Consider the following 16,401-nt stretch of genomic DNA (forward strand, 5'->3'; position numbering starts at 1 on the left):
CCCCAAGGGATGATGAGGTCGAACAGTCATAAACTATTGCAAGACCGTTTCAGGCTGGACATAAGGAAGAATTTCTTTCCTGTCCGAGCCCCCAAGGTCTGGAACAGCCTGCCATCGGAGGTGGTTCAAGCACCTGCACTGAACATCTTCAAGAGCAAATTGGATGCTTATCTTGCTGGGATCCTATGACCCTGTAACTTTTTTATTTTTTTTCCTGTATAACTGCCGTGCAGCACTCTCACATTTATGTAACTTTGAAGTCTTGACTGTTAATCAAAATGAACGCTTTGTACTTTTCTCCGCTTGTATCAAGCTGCACATGCGCATTCTGTAAATTTCATTTCTTATCTGTAAGTGTCATTTCTGCAGAAACAAAACTTATGTAGAAAATCTGCCTAGCAATTACTGTGTAAAAGAAACTATCCTATCCCTGTATGCTTAGCTTATATCATAGTTAGAGTCACAGAGGCAGTCCAACCAACATTTATAAAAGAGGCAAAGAGGCAGGAAGTAGCAGAGACGACAACTGGACGATCCTGAAGGCCTGATCACCCTGCAGACCAGTTCTCAGCCTCCCCGCCTGGGCGTATCCCAGCGAAAACCAAGGCCTCGAAAATCTGACAATCAACAGCGATTCACCGTGTTACAGTTTTGTATTCACCATCCCATTCATGAGCTGTTGACCAGTTCAGGGACTTAAGGAGCAGGCAGCCGCACCAAGCATTGGACTGGTTCCAGTGTTGGAACGCAAGGGCTTGCTCTGGAACCCCGTGAACCAACAGACCCCCTTTGTATCCGGCATACTGTAATTGAAGAAACATCAGAGACTCCATTTCTTGACTGCCTCTCTTCGTAGCTTAGACAGCATATCTACGCTCTCTATACTTATATTTACTGCAACTTCATTCCAGCCGGCCTCCCCTCTTATTCGTAAGAGGGTGAGGCCAGGTAAGTGAATAAAACCTTTTGTTTTACCTTATATCTGCTCTGTAATAACTTCTACTACTAACATCCCATCTCAATGAGCCGTTGACCAGCTCTGGGACTTAAGGATTTGGCAGCCGCACCTAGCATTGGACTGGTTCCAGTGTTGGAACGCAAGGGCTAGCTCCAGAACCTCGTGAACCAACGGACATCCTATAGACTTATTACAAAGAAACTAACAACTTACTTTAAGTCGTCTACTTGCGCCAGCTCGGCGAACCTCGAAGGCGGCTATAAAGCTACCTCCAATCCTGCTCCACAAGCCGCGTGCTCGCCCACTCCGCAAAGCCCGCGGCTCCCCAAGCAGTGCCGGAATCGCAAGCCCGGCATTCCGCCACAGACCCCAGCCGACTTCCTGCCCTTTGGGCGGTGGGCTGGATTTGATGATCTTCCGAGGTCCCTTCCAGCCCTAATATCTATGAAATCTATACACACATACACAACCCATTTTCATTTTTTTTTTTATTTGTAGCAAATCCTTATAAATTTATTCATTCACTCATGCTTTTGTTAATGATTTGGATGATAGGATCAAGTCCACGTTTAGCTAATTTCTAAGCAACACCATGTTGAGTAGAGTTGTAGGTATTATAGGATCAAGATCAACCTGGATAGACTAGAAAAATGGTACACAACCAACCACATGAGATTCAACAAGGACAAGTGCATCATCCTATACTTGGAACAGAATAATTCCATGCACAAAATATACAGTGGGAAATGACTGGCTGGCAGAGAAGGACCCAGGGTTTACAGTAGACCATAAGCCAACACTATGCTCTTGCTGCCAAAAAAAGCCAATACCATCCTGGGAGTTCCATTTGCACATCAAGGGAAGTGATTCTTCCACCCTATTCAAAACTGGTGAGGCTTCACCACAGATAGTGTCTGATTTTGGGCCCTACACTCAGAAAAGAATATGAACTGTTTGGAAAGAGTCCAGTGCAGAGCAACTACAATGATTAGGGGCCTCAGAGGCAGGACTTACAAAAAAAAGGCTGAAAAAGCTCAGATTATTTAGTCTGGAGAAGAGAAGACTGAGGAGAAATTGGATAACAGTCTTCAAATACCTGAAGGGCAATTACAGAGGATACAGACAGGCTTTTCTCTATGGCTGTAGAACACAGAACTAGGAGGAACAGCCTCAAGCTGCAGCAGGTTGGAGACTAACCTTTCTGACTTTCCAATGGTCAAGCACTGGAAGAGGCTACCTAGAGAAATTGTAGAATCTCATTCACTCAATTTTCAAGAGCTACTCAGGCAGACACTTGGCTGAGATGGTTCAGTCAGAGATACTATGGCCTTTGGCAGGTGTTGAACTAGATGACCTCATGAGGTACCTTCCAGCCCTAATGTCCAATGATCATATGATCCTATATATTATAATCAGGCAATATGTCCTTCATAGTGAAATTCACGAGAAGCAGAAACAAATGCAGTCATTACAGTTTTAGATGGTAATTTTTAATGTAAAATGGGACTAAAAACTCTACACATATCAGATATAAATATAGTACCATGTGAGACACTTACCTCTGCTGTTCTGTACTCTGTTTTTTTAATCCGTGGAATAGTCCAAGATGAGTCATGCAATTTCATTTTTGTTTTGTAACTTACACACTGCATAATAGTGCCAGTGGTAAGAAAAGCCTGAACTAACAGGATCAGCATCAGAAGTAACAGAAGTACATCGTAAGATTGCTAAAAATAAAGATGTACATAATTTGTTAGCTGTTTAAAGTAACATGTCTGCTTTTTATGCCTTCCCTCCCTTTATATTTTCCAGAGGAAATGTTATTACTACAGCTATCTCACTGTTTTGGTGCATCACAGAATGTTACCACATTCTTTCTCCAGTTGATTAATCAAACAATTCATTTTGGAAAACTGATCTTCATGGAAAGGTCTGTACAAAGAAGAACAAAGCTTATTATTTTTTGTTTTACTAGAAATTGTAAGGCATAAATTTTCTATTCATATGGGGTGCCTATACACATGCTCCTTCACATTCTAAGGAGAACGTGTCAGAGCAGATTTGATTAATCAAGTGTGATGAAGTGCTGCAGTGTCACATGGTCTAAGTCCCTGTGAGTTTTAAAACGGCTGCAGGGTGCTTTAACTAAACCTCATCGAATGAGGTTTAGATAAAGTATCCCACAACCATTTCCAAACACATGGAGGCTTAATACATGAGGTGTTGTGGCCTTTTACTTAAAGTGGCTGCCCAGGAACCACTGTAATTAAAATGCCCCACCCTTCCACCTCTAAGCATGTGTACAGGCCGCCACTGTCTTCACTATCTGAACATGTAACCACTGTCTCTCAAGATACTCCAGCTGGTACAGAACATGGTAGCATATTTCCTTAGCAAAATGGCCTATTTTGAGCTCATCAGACCTTTCTTCTGCTTTCTACACTAGCTTCCCATAGAATACCATTGCAAGTTTAATTTCTGAGTCCTCATCTTAAAGGTACTCAATGATCTAAACCCAGAATACCTAAAAAAAAAAAAAAAAAAAAAATGTTTAAAGGATAAAGACAAAGATGAAAAGCTGTGTTTCTTTGACACAATAAAGCTCAGCTCCACAAGGATAAAACTGATCTCTGTAGGAGACAAGACTCAAAGAAGTTGATTCAAGATGGTAATGTATATTCCCACAAAATGTGATCACCACAAACCTCATTATCTTATGCTTTAGTGCAAGGCAAAATTTGGCTTTGCCTTTACTACTATAGGTGCATAGTACAGTGTATATAATACATAAATAAATACAAATAGTCATATAATTTTCCCCTAAAGAAAGAGTGAGAAAGAAACACACACGCACGCAAGACAAGATAATCATGCCATGTAATACTTAAAGAATGTGGGCATTAACGTAACGGGACAGAAAAAAAGCCTTAGAATAGAATTAATGAGATTCATTTGGATTTCAGTTTTCCAAACTCTAAGTATGACTTAGTTAACATTATTACATTTGTAACTATATATCAGATAAGATTTCTTCGAAAATAGGTTCAAATGTATTAAAAAATAAAACTGACTGGAAATTTTTAACTAAAAAAAGTTAATTTGTCCAAACCAAAATGTGTCTTTGAAACGGAGCAATCTGATAAAATTTACATAAAGATTCAGGACAGAATTTGGCCAAAATTAGAAACAACTCCAAACTGGTTTTGGACCCTGATTCTGAACAGAGACTTAAAACGATCCTTTACCTTCCACTTTGTGGAATAAATAATTAAAACATTCATTGGACCAAAAAGTCAGAAGTTGCCTTTGTACCCCAGTAGTCAGTGTATTTACCTGAGATGTGGCCAGATTTAAATTCCAACTCAAATTAATATTTTACAATTACAGATTCAGATGGAGCATTTCCCTTGGAGAGATTAAGAGAACTAATCATAAAACAGCCAATAACCAAACAGTTAGGTCCATTAGCTGGGATGTTGTGAGAAACACAGACCTGAGGCTTGAACCTGGAATCTCCAGAGCCCAGACTCTCTCTTTCCCCATTTGAAAAAAAAAGTCTTTGTTTCTTGATGTGAATTGGAAAAAAATTTGCAATCTAAAATCTTTTGTGGGTCAGGAAAAAAAGTTTTGCAAGCAGGTCTACACAAAACGCTTAAAGGTACTTTTATGAACAATTTAGCAGACTTGAGCTAAGTCTTCATTTTGAATTAAAACAGAAAACTAGGGAAACTTTCTTTGTCCTCAAGTATTTAAAAGTTTCGTACAATCAGGTTCAGCAACAATTTGACCTTTATCTGACTGCACTTTTCCCCTAAACATTTTGTTGAGGCCATTTGGAGACATTCATTCTCTCCAGAAAAAAAATCAGAAAAATCTAGTACCCCCTGAATGCTTAGTTAGCTGGCTCTAATATACTGGTTTTTAATCATTCAGTAATGATTCATTCAAAATGCTAGTCACACTTAGTCACAAAAAATAACATGGTTTTCAGATTTTTATCCTTTTATTTTACTCTTAGATATGTTTTCAATTCTGGCATTTAGTGAGAATTTATGTTAAAGGTAAAGTACAGTAAATTTTGTTAATATAATTATACGTAAAGGGTCATATCCTGTTTGCTTTAAGGTTTGATTCAGTATGTCTTTGTACATTAACCCTGGATGGATGTGGTATCAGATTAAAGTGCTTTAGGTTCAAGTGCTTTATTGAGCATTCTACCAAATCACCCTGCAAATCAAGGTAGGTTTCATTCCACCGGCATCCCTTGCTGGGAGCCCTGCTAGCCTAAGCACAAGTCTGGCCCACCCTCCCCACCCCCAAGACCTGAGCCAGGAAGCTGGGGGAGGAGAGGTGTGCAGCAGGGGTGCTCCGTTTCCCCTGCCCTCCACCTTAGCTTCCTGACTGCTGCAGCTTGGAGCTTCAAGCACCTTTTCAGTGCACCAGGAACAGGGGGTAGGTTGTCAGGGTAACAGAGTCCTCTTCCTGCATGGGATTGGCTCAGCCCTTCCCACAAGACCCAAACCAGCAAGCTGGGGGGTGGTGAACATTTTGTGTACTTTCCCACTGTACCACGTACTGGGAGAAAGCAGAGTAGATTTGCCACTTACTGGCAGGTATTCTAATAAACAGAAATAAATTATTCCTCATGTAATACAGGAACTTAAAAGGTTGCTACGATGTTAAAAACACTTGGTAGCACCTTATAGAAAAGTTTTATGGAATTTACATAGGCAGTAACTTTTCTGTAGATTATTTTTACAATTCTAAACTTAGATGTTTTATTCCTGATGTCATATTCTCTAGGAGATTCAAAACACATTTTAAAATAACTTTCTTAAAAGTTATGTAGTTTTTTGGAGTAATTCCATGTTTTTAGTTCTTTCTCCATGATGCAACACCTAATATACACATAATTCCTAATACATTCTTTAGTTACTCCATCTAAATCTCTAATTAGTGCCTGCTAAATATGCAATTAATTAAGGGAAATACATACTTTAACAGCAGGTGGATAATTTTTAATGATGTCCACAACTCGCATGATACTGAAGGATAGGTATGCAGAAGCTGTGAATAGTAATGGAGAAGTGATGCTGCTTATGGCAATCAGGACTTCAACCTAGTTAAAATAAGACATTAATTTTAAATGAGGTGTTACTCGTATGTTAAAATAAAAACAAAAATAAAAACATAGAACATGATTTCATGAGATCCACTTCTTCTTGGCTGAGCGTGTCATCATACAAAAAGCTTAATCCTGCAGACTACCTGGCTAGGAACAAACATTACACATAAACCAGTTTAACTGATCAGAAACGGGTTTAATCCTGTAACAGAACAGATATCCATTGCACATAAACCAGTTTAAGAATGACTGAAACCGGTCTGAGACAAACCTGGTTGAATCAGACGTAACAGATTTATACAATGTCTGTCCCAGACTCCTTGGTGGTTTAAGATAAACCAGACACCCCCGGCATCCCAGAATGCTCTGTGGGCTGACCAGGGCTATCTGCTCTACAGCAGGGCTGGCCCCTCCCTTCTGCTCTGGCTGGAGCTCCAGAGACTGCAGGCTGCTTCCCCCCTCCCTGCTAAGCAGGAATTCCCCACTCCCCTCTGCCTGGCTGAGGAGGTGTCTGTGTATTAACTTGAAGACCACATGTTGGCTACTGCGCTGAATCAACAGGCCGACTCAACATACAGGATCAACAAGTAGCTGCTAATATTCCCCATGTTGTTTTCTTAATTGGGTGGTAAACACTGTTATCAATTCCCTGCTAGACTAATCAGAGCTCCTGCCAGAACCTGGCCATGCCCCCTCAGCTCCATGCTGTGGAAGAAAGGGAGGACTGCGCTAGTGCCCCACCCCCAGCTCCTAGACTGAGCCACTGCAGGCATGTGCCTGCATTTCTGGGATGTCTGTCCAGTTACAAAACTGATTTAGCCTAGCCAGGTTAAACTAACCTGCAAAGATTGAATCAGTTCAGGCTCAGGCTTTTTGACTGTCTGTCTGTAGCCCCTATGTCCAAAATTCCCCTTCAAATGTATGAATATTCCCTGTAAATTTTAAATGCTTTTTGTAAAGAATGCTGTTACTTTATATACATATACATTCTTTTTTCATTACAGATGTGAAGATTTTTGTTTATCTTTCATGCGTACAGATAATAACAACAAATTAAAAGGATTGGCATAGAAGACGCAAAATTATTTTTTCCTTTTACATAAACAGTAGAAATGACAGCCAAATATTAAGTGAACTACACACCCTAAATGACTCAGCCAGCAGATTTCAGTGTTTTCAGATATGTTTCCTAGTGAGACACACAAACTGGTTTTCATTCAAACATAAAATCTACAGGGTCAAATTTTATTTCAGTTATGGACTTAAATGTGGCTGAATGCATCTAAGAATAGAATCTGGCTTAGTTCTATTCTAGACAGACTTTGGTTACCTATTGGTGACCCAGTTAACTCTCCTTGCTACCTATATAGTAGTGTCTAAAACTTTCACTGTCCAGTATAAATACAAGTTTTGTGTGTTATAACCCATTAACAAACTATTCTGGTTAATAGACTTACAGTCTACACCATAAGACCCTAATTAACTCCATTTAGCATTATTATCAATTATGGGTCCCCTGTAATATTTCCACTATCTTTTTAGTCACTTTGCAGTGGACAAATATTAGTTACACCAATATTAGTTATCATAAAAACATAAAAAGTGCCATACTGGATCAACACAATGGTCCATCTAGTCTAGTGTCCTGTCTCCAATAGTGGCAGGCATTAAAGTGTACAGGTCATGTCTAGTTAATCCACCCCTGTCATACTGACCCCTCCCTCTCAGCATCAATCATTATTAGTTTAGGGATATTAAATTATACATCCCTGACTGTTCTATTTAGTGTTCCTATCCTCCATGAATTTGTCCAGTCTCTTTTTTGGAACATAGTTATAATATCTACTTCTACAAACTCCTATAAGAACAAATTCCACATAATAACTATGTGCTATTTTAAAAAAAGTTTTTCTCTTGTTTATTTTAAACTTGTCTCCTGTTAATTTCAGTGGGTATTCCTTAGTTTTTGTTCACTAGGACCTGATGAATAACAATTTCCTACTTACTTTATTAAGAGCCTGCATGACTTTATAGATCCCTATCAATTTCCCCCCTCTGGCCTTCTTTCCAAACTGAAGAGTCCTAGTATTTTTAGGAAAGACCTTAAAAGTAAATATTCAACTGCAATACTAATTGCTGAACATTTTCCACACATGCTTACCAAACATTTACTTGGATATTCAGCAGCTACATGACTTGCAATGGCACTTGGAAAGCACTGAAAAAAACACCAAGACATAAGAACTACTGGTAGATCTCCTGTTAGTATAAATTGTCATAGCTTCATGGATTGCAATGAAACATTGATTTACACTGGTTTTCATTCAAACATAAATCTACAGGGTCAATTTTTTATTTCAGTTAGCCATATGTCATTATGGACTTAAATGTGGCTTAATGCATCTAAGAATAGAATCTGGCTTAGTTCTATTCTAGGTAGACTTTGGTCTGTCTAGCTTGGGATCATAGACTAATTTTGCTAAAAAAGTGAACAGTGTATAATTGTGTATGATGCTGTACTGGAATCACTAATGGTACTAACTAAATGCAGATAAAAGTAAGTTAAATTTTTTATCATTGATGAATGTTATATATATAAAACCACACACAAAGTATAAATACTCCCCACATAGACTAATTCTGCAGTTTTAACACGTGCAGAAACCCTACTGAATTTAATGTGAATTTAGAATACTGAAGTACTGGTCTCATGACTACAGAGGGCTGGTACTCCGTTTCATTCTGTGGGTATTCCCAGGAACTGGGAGTGGGGCTAGTGATTTCTTCTGCAGTCTGTCCCCTCTCTGGCATGCAGTAGATGTGAATCTTAGCATAGTTGTGACTCTCCTGTATTTACCTGAATCCAAGACAAGTTTTTCCCTATTTAATATGGGGAGAAAGCCCTCATCTTGACTTCAAATACACAGCAGCAGGGGTCAGGATGAAGGTGGCTCCTGCACCTCCATCTCCAGCCCCACCCAGGATTGGGGTCAGGATCCATCAGAAGCAGGCCCTCAGTGCCACACAAACAGTTCTGTGCCACCACCAGCCCCCAGACCTGTGCTGCCACCTGAATGTGGCCTTACTGCAGTTGGTGCTGGTCCTATGGATCCATCCAGAGCACAAGGTGAGTTTGACACACGTGAACTACAAATGAGTGTCAAAAGAACATTGAACTTGGAAAGAAGAAAAAAACAGAGACATTCTGTGTATTTATTTGTAAAGGACTTACAGCCACTAAGATCCAAAAGAAAGTCACTGAAAGATATGGACCTGAAACTAACACATCCATATTCAGAGCAATTATGCCGCCAAATACTGCTGAAATTCCAATGATCACCTCAATTACCTGAAACATTGCAGAAGACTCGCATTATTACCTGAAACAATACAGAACACACAAAGTACTACATCTCACTGTTGGGTTTTTCCAGTCATTTCATTTGCATGGGTAGGTCCTGAGTTATGGACAGGAATGGATACTTTTTTTAAGTGTTAAAGATATTTGAGACCAATCTTGCGTACATGAAAGATATGCCAAAACTCCAGTTGGAATACATGGTAGCAGGGGGGGCCCAAACGTACTCAATGTACCCAATCTATAATATTTTTTTTAATGCCTGTAGTTCTTTTTCCTTCAGTCATCAATCAGGCTTTTTCCTGCTACTAAGGCTATTTGGAATTCATCTTGCAACTTAATAGCATCTCATGTCTGTGTCTACACATCAGAACAAGCCTGGTCCTGAAGTTATAACCCAGAGAAAATTCCCACCCACTCTAAAGGGGTTCAGTAAGTGGAAGGATGAGAAAATAAATCCATTTAGCCAAAGAAAATAAGGCTTTTCTTACTGAATAGGATTTCAAGAGCCGAGTGGGAAAGCTGACATTGCTCAACATGCTGTTATTGTCATATGCAGCATTCTAAATGAAAAAAGAAACAGAAAAGTTGATTAAGGGCTAACCTCTGACCTGATTTTCACAGCATTAACATACCCTCTCACCTATCTTCTGTGTAATCTGCCTCTATCTTGAACAAATATATCGGAAGGAACAGTATCTGCACATCCTATTCTTTACCCTATCAAAGTGAGCAGAGAGGGGCAGAGGTCATTCATTCACCTCCACAACATACCAGACACAGAGACTGATTAAAAAAAGCTAATACATTACTAATCAGGATTAGTGACAGGCCTCTTCCCTGTTGGGAAAAATGGGGAGCAAGGATGGAATTGTACTTCTCTAAATAAGTTTCTTCCTGACACCATCCCAGGTTGACCCAAAGACAGCCTAATTTTGTAAATATTGTGAATATTGTCCAAATAGTGTTAAGTTTTATATGTGGACACTATGGGTAGAATTCTATTTCCCTTTGTGCATCTAAATGGCAGATTTTTAGCCACAAAAGTGCCAAAAAATGCCATTTACATACATTCTAGGGATTCTATTTCCTTGGCATGCATAAGTGTGCTAGTGTAGACTGAGTACATGCAGTAACCTACACCTGCAGTAACATGCACTGGTTGGGCACACAGCAAATAAGGCCTGAAAATGTAGCTGGGAATGCATAACTAATGCTGCTGGACCCTGGAGGAAGAGCCAGATCCTTCTGGACTATAGCCCTGATTGCTGAGGGTGCTCACTTAAAACAGCCAAAGACATGGGTTCTTAATCCCTGTCATCCAGAGGGGATTTAAACCTGCAACTTTCTGCCAACACAGTGCTCAAAACACCATATCACAAGTCAAGCATTGTCTAGACCAGTGGTTTTCAACCTTTTTGTACCAGGACCAACCTGTAAAATTGATGGCCACTCCCAACCCAGTAAATTGTTAAACTTAAAAAACACTCCCAGGCCCTGCCACTGCCCCTCACTCCCAACCTGCTGCTTCCTGCCCCTGCCCCCGCCCCCGCCCCCGCAGTGTGTGGGGTAGGGGGTGGGTGTGTGGGGCAGGGAAGCCATAGGGAGGTAGGCGCTCCCTCAGATTGTGTGCCCACAGCGGGTATGGGGCTGCAGGCTAGCAGGACTGGCACAGGCAGGAATCACCTCCACAGCCCAGCAAGCAGGACCCAGCACAAGAGGGCAGAGCAGGGTCACTAGACTTGTTGTTGCCACTGCCAGGATCCTTGTGCCAGCCACCCTGCCAGCAGTGTGAGAAGTAACAGACAGGAGAGGGCTCTACCCTTCCACTACTATCCTCCTGTGCAATGGGCCACAGCTCTAACCTGCTACCATGGCCCAGCCACCACTGCCACTCCTCCCAGGCCACCCACACCTTCCACCACCTCACCTCCCCTCTGCAGTAAAGCTGTAGCCTGAGGGAATAGTGACCAAGCCATGGCAGCAGAGTACAGCTGCAGCCCAGTGCATAAATGATTGGTGGTGGGATGAGGTGGGGGACAGTGCAGCCTTTTCCCGATCATCCATTACTCCTTGCACTGGTAGCATAGCTGGCACAAGGGTACTGCTGGTGGTGGCGGCAGCAGCAAGTCTCATGACCCTGCTCTGCCCTCCCACACTGGGTCCTGCCTGGTAGACTGCAGAAGCAGCTCCCACCTGTGCTGGTCCATCCAGGCTGCAGCCCCATGCTTGCTGTGAACACACAAATCTTGCGGGGGGGGGGGCATAGGAGCTGCTCTCCACACTGCCTGGCTACCACATGCATGTGTGCATGCACACACAAACGTGGCACCCCCTGTCTGATCGCATTCTTCCCACTCCCCCCCAGCCCCTTGTAGGCTGCAATTCTGCTAGCCTACAAGGGGAAACCTGCAGTTTCCCATGTTTTTCTCCTTTAAAGGAGAAAATCCATGAGTGTCCATGTTTTTCTTTGACTGTTTGTGACCCATTTATATATTCTTGCAACCCAGTTCTGGGTCGTGACCCACGGGTTGAGAAATGCTGTTCTAGATTAGAGCTCTCTGGTGCTCCCAGATAGCCAAGAGAGGAAAACATGTGGGACCAAGAGGAAGTAAACAAGCCAAAGAGTATGTGGACCAATGAAAGATTCTGGCCCGGAAGGAAGCAGACCCTGGATTCTAGCCTGGACCCTTGCTTCTGATGAGTGAACCTACTGCATTACACTGCGGCCATTCAACCAAGTAGTAGTAAATGTAAGCAACAGTGGTATGGTGGTTCGAGCACTGTGCTGAGAAGTCAATGGGCATGTTTACACATGCGCTTTACTGCACAGTAAACTAATTTCTTGCACAGTAAAGCATTACCATCTACATGTATGAGGCAATGAGGCCAGTGTAGACTAGACTAATTTCCTAAGGTGTCAGACAGTCCCATGAGACACAAGTGCTATCCAACAGCGAAGTAAATTACTGTGCTTAAGGGCATGTGTAGAAACTGACGTTTGGGTTACTTTACTCCAGCTCAAATTGCACCAGAGTTCATTCAGTTGCATTAACTGCACATGTAGACATGCCCAGAAACATGCAGATTTAAACCCATTCTGGGTTAAGGAGAGGAACATGGGTCTCCAGCTTCCTGGGTGAGTGCCCCAACCACCTATCTATCGAAGGAGGTTGTTCTCCTTTCTCGTCATTTTCTAGAACTTGCATATATAAGTGTAGGCTGACACATCCATATGAAAGTTCTGCCAGCACCTGCCAGCTATACAAGCACATCCTTGTATAGCTGGCATGCCAAGGGTATGCTTACCACTGGGAAGAAGCAAGTACTGTTTTGAAACACAGATAGGGTAGGATTTTGAAAAGTGCCTCTGTGATGTGTCAAATCTCATTAGCTTCATATGTTACTTAAGTGGGTTTGAAAATCTACCATTAGTCCTAAATCCTGCAGCCAACACTCATGTGTACAATTCATTTTACTGGGGAACTCTGCCCAAACAATGAAAAGAAGAACTATCCCTCCTCTACAGGCCTCAAACAGCTGCAAAGCTTTATTTACATACAGCAGGGACAGAAATGGGAAAGGGATAGACCAAAATATTTGCATACTTGAGGTTTGCCCCAGGCAAGTTATGCATTACAAAAAGCAAAGACTATAACTGCATGGTCTCCGGGTATTCTGATAACTACAATGACAGTAATCACACTTCCTTTAGTTTATTGTTCTGACCTAATTTGCACAATGAAATGTGAAATAATTGTTTATTTTGTTACAAAAATAGAAGACACTCACACTTTATAAATGAATGGGGAAAAGAGGAGATATGACAATAAGATATGTACTTAGGGAAACAAATTAAAATTAAATAAAAAAATGCATCATTCTTAAAAGAAAAACCTACTTGTTTCCTCATACAGCAGTCTTCATTAGACCTAGCTGAAATGATCACAGTAGTTGCCATGAAGATTTCCAGTAGAATCAACAGAATCAAATTGAAATTTATCTGCCAACAGAATACCACATGCAGCTGGATTAAGTAAACAATAACCATCTCTATAACATTAAAGCAAATCTATGGTGAGTGGAACCATATTGTTCTTTCATTTCAGTCTCACTTTATGAATGACAAAGCTTTAGCTTGCCTCTAAAATGTGTCTTGCATGTAAAACATTCTGAGAAAAATCTTAAGAGGAAAATTTAAGAATCCTTTTTCTAGGGCATCGAAATTGACCTTCCTCACTGTTTACACCTCAGCATCTTGTGACCTTTAACAACATTATACAGTTATATATGGAGATAAATAGCAATGAATGTTATTGTGGTAGCAATAATGAGCAATGGTGGGCATTAATGAACATTTTATGACTCTCCACCTCAGGCTCAGTAACAACCAGTATGCTGTATACAACAGTGCATACTCCCCCACACTTGACGATGAGGAAGTCAACAAGGAACAATTCTACTGTACACTTGACAGTACTTGTCTTCCAGTCAGGACTGTGTCAAGGAAGACAAGCTCAGACTCATGGGTGACTTCAGTGCAGGAGTTGGGCAACACTCAACTCTGGAGTGGCACCATTGGGAAAGAGGGGGTGGAGAAAAATCAACTCCAATGGTATCCTCCTCAGCAAATGTGCAGCACATGACTTGCTCATCATGAATACAATCTTTAGACAGAGTAACAAATATAAGACCACTTGGAAACACCCAGACTCCAAGCACTAGCACCTTCCTGACTATATTATTGTAACAGCCCATGATCATACTGAAGCGCAAATGACTGCTGGATGGACCACCATTTAGTCAGATCAATCATAGACACGTAGCTTGCACCACAACACTGTAAATAACCAAAAGAAATGTGTAAGAGATTTAACATCAAGACACTCCAAGACAAGCTAGATGTGAGGCTCTTCAGCAACGCCTTTCTGAGAAGTTCTCTGACCTACCTAACAACATCAAGGACATCTAGGCACACTAGGAAGAGCTTAAGAATATTATTCACAAGACATGTGCTGAATCAATTAGATACTCTACTTACCATCAAGATTGATTCGATGAGAACAGTGAGGAAATCCTAGCACTTATACATCAAAAGAGAGCTGCATTCTGCAGTTGGCAAAATGAACGCTCCAAAAAAAAAAAAAAAAAAAATGAGAGGCTTACCACCTGCTCAAAGCTGAAGTTCAAAGAAGGCTACAGGACATCAAGAACCAGTGGTGACAAGCAAAGGCCACGAAGATCCAGAGTTTCATTGACCAACATGATGTGAGAAGCTTCTTTCAAGCAATAAAAGCCATCCATGGGCCACATTCCAATGGCCCAACTCACCTGCGATCCCAGCACAGCTCCACCCTTCTCGTGGACAATGTATCCATCAAGCAACACTGCAAGGAGCATTTCAAGATTCCACTCAGCCATGAATTTGAGGTCTCAGGTGCCACCATTAAGTCCATTCCTCAACCCCCAGTAATAGAACTTCTTGCTAATCCCGCAACCTTAAAGGAAGTCTGGCAAGCTATCACTCAGACCAAGAACAATAAGGCATCATGACTAGATGGCATTCATGCAGAGGTCTTCAAAGCTGGTTGACCAGCACTAGCACAAAAACTTCACCAACTTCCATCAAAATATGGGTTAATGAGGAAGCTCCACCTGACTTAAAGAATGGCAGCAGTGTGACCATCTTCAAGAAAGGGCACAAGTCAGTGTGTAGGAACTACCAAGGCATTGCCCTCCTCTCCGCTGTCAGGAAAATTCTTACTCGCATCCTTCCTAATCACCTCCTCCCCCTTGCTGAAGACTGTCCTTCTAGAATCCCACTGTGGCTTTAAACCACCTCAGGGTACCACCAACATGATTTTTGTTACATGACAGATCTAGGAGTAGTGTAGAGAGCAACACCAGGACCCGTTTATGACATCCATTGACCTAACGAAGGCCTTTGACTCCATCAACCGTGAAGCCTTATGGAAGGTGCTGACAACAATTTGGTCCTCCACTGAAGTTCACTGTCCTCAGGCTACTCCATGACAGGATGATCGCCACAGTCCTTTGCAATGAATCAAAGACAGACACCTTTACCATCCTGACTGGTGTCAAGCAGGACAGTGTCATCGCCCCAACCTTTTTTTCCCCATCTATCTTGCTGTGATTTTGATTCTCATCCATGATCACCTTCCTCCCAGAATTGAGACTGAGTATCAAATGGACAGTCAGCTTTTCAACCTGTGGTGCCTTCACAACACAATGAAACTTACCAAGACTGGCATCACCAATTTTTAGTATGCTGATGACTGTGTTATCCTTGGGCACACTAAGACCAATCTGCAGTCTACCTTTGACCTTTTCTCAGGTGCCTATCCTAGCCTAGGACTCTCCCTTAACTTTGGGAAGACCAAGCTCCACCAATTACTATTGGTGGAGAAACCCTGGAAAATGTTGAGCATTCCCCATACCTTGGCAGTCACCTCTCCCAGTCAGTCAGTCTTGATGCAGAAATCGAACATAGGATTCTCTGTCCCAGCGTATCCTTCAGAAAGCTGTTTCACCGTGTCTTTACTGACCAGGATCTGCAGATGGAAAGTAAGATCCTGGTCTACAGTTCAGTGGTTATCCCCACGCTCCTCTATGGGTGCCATATCAAAGCCATCTTAAGCACCCAGAATGGTTCCATCAGCGCTGACTCAAGAAGATCCTTCACATTAGATGGGAAGACCACTGCACCAATGCTAGCATCCCCACTGCAGCTAACATAACCAGCACAGACGCAAAAATCATGAAACATCAACTCAGCTGGGTTGGCTGCTGCATGCAGATGGCTGATGCTCGTCTCCTGAAGCAAGTCCTCTTCTCTCAACTTAGTCATGGTAAGAAGACCCACAGAAGACAAAGGAAGCACTACAAGGACACCCTGAAAACATACCTTAAGAAGGGTGGAATCAACCCTATGAATTGGGA

General features: G+C 41.7%; 1 protein-coding gene across 3 annotated transcripts in view; it reads right to left on the reverse strand.

Moving 5' to 3' along the window:
- The window catches only part of MLC1 (modulator of VRAC current 1), a 33,088-nt gene that overhangs the window by 2,505 nt on the left and 14,182 nt on the right, over positions 1-16,401 (reverse strand). Inside the window, exons 6-11 of one of the 3 annotated variants that reach the window (XM_090046313.1) lie at positions 13,343-13,444; positions 9,933-10,004; positions 9,316-9,432; positions 8,245-8,301; positions 5,955-6,077; positions 2,518-2,685 (exon numbers count right to left, since the gene is read on the reverse strand). In XM_090046313.1, the coding sequence (XP_089902439.1) occupies positions 2,518-2,685; positions 5,955-6,077; positions 8,245-8,301; positions 9,316-9,432; positions 9,933-10,004; positions 13,343-13,444 (639 nt within the window). The remainder of the gene's footprint in view (positions 1-2,517; positions 2,686-5,954; positions 6,078-8,244; positions 8,302-9,315; positions 9,433-9,932; positions 10,005-13,342; positions 13,445-16,401) is intronic. The other 2 variants (XM_090046314.1, XM_090046315.1) reach the window with 2 other exon arrangements.

The sequence above is a fragment of the Crocodylus siamensis genome, chromosome 4, assembly GCF_052110815.1.
Source record: "Crocodylus siamensis isolate JL-2025a chromosome 4, ASM5211081v1, whole genome shotgun sequence".
In the NCBI taxonomy this organism is placed as follows: domain Eukaryota; kingdom Metazoa; phylum Chordata; order Crocodylia; family Crocodylidae; genus Crocodylus; species Crocodylus siamensis.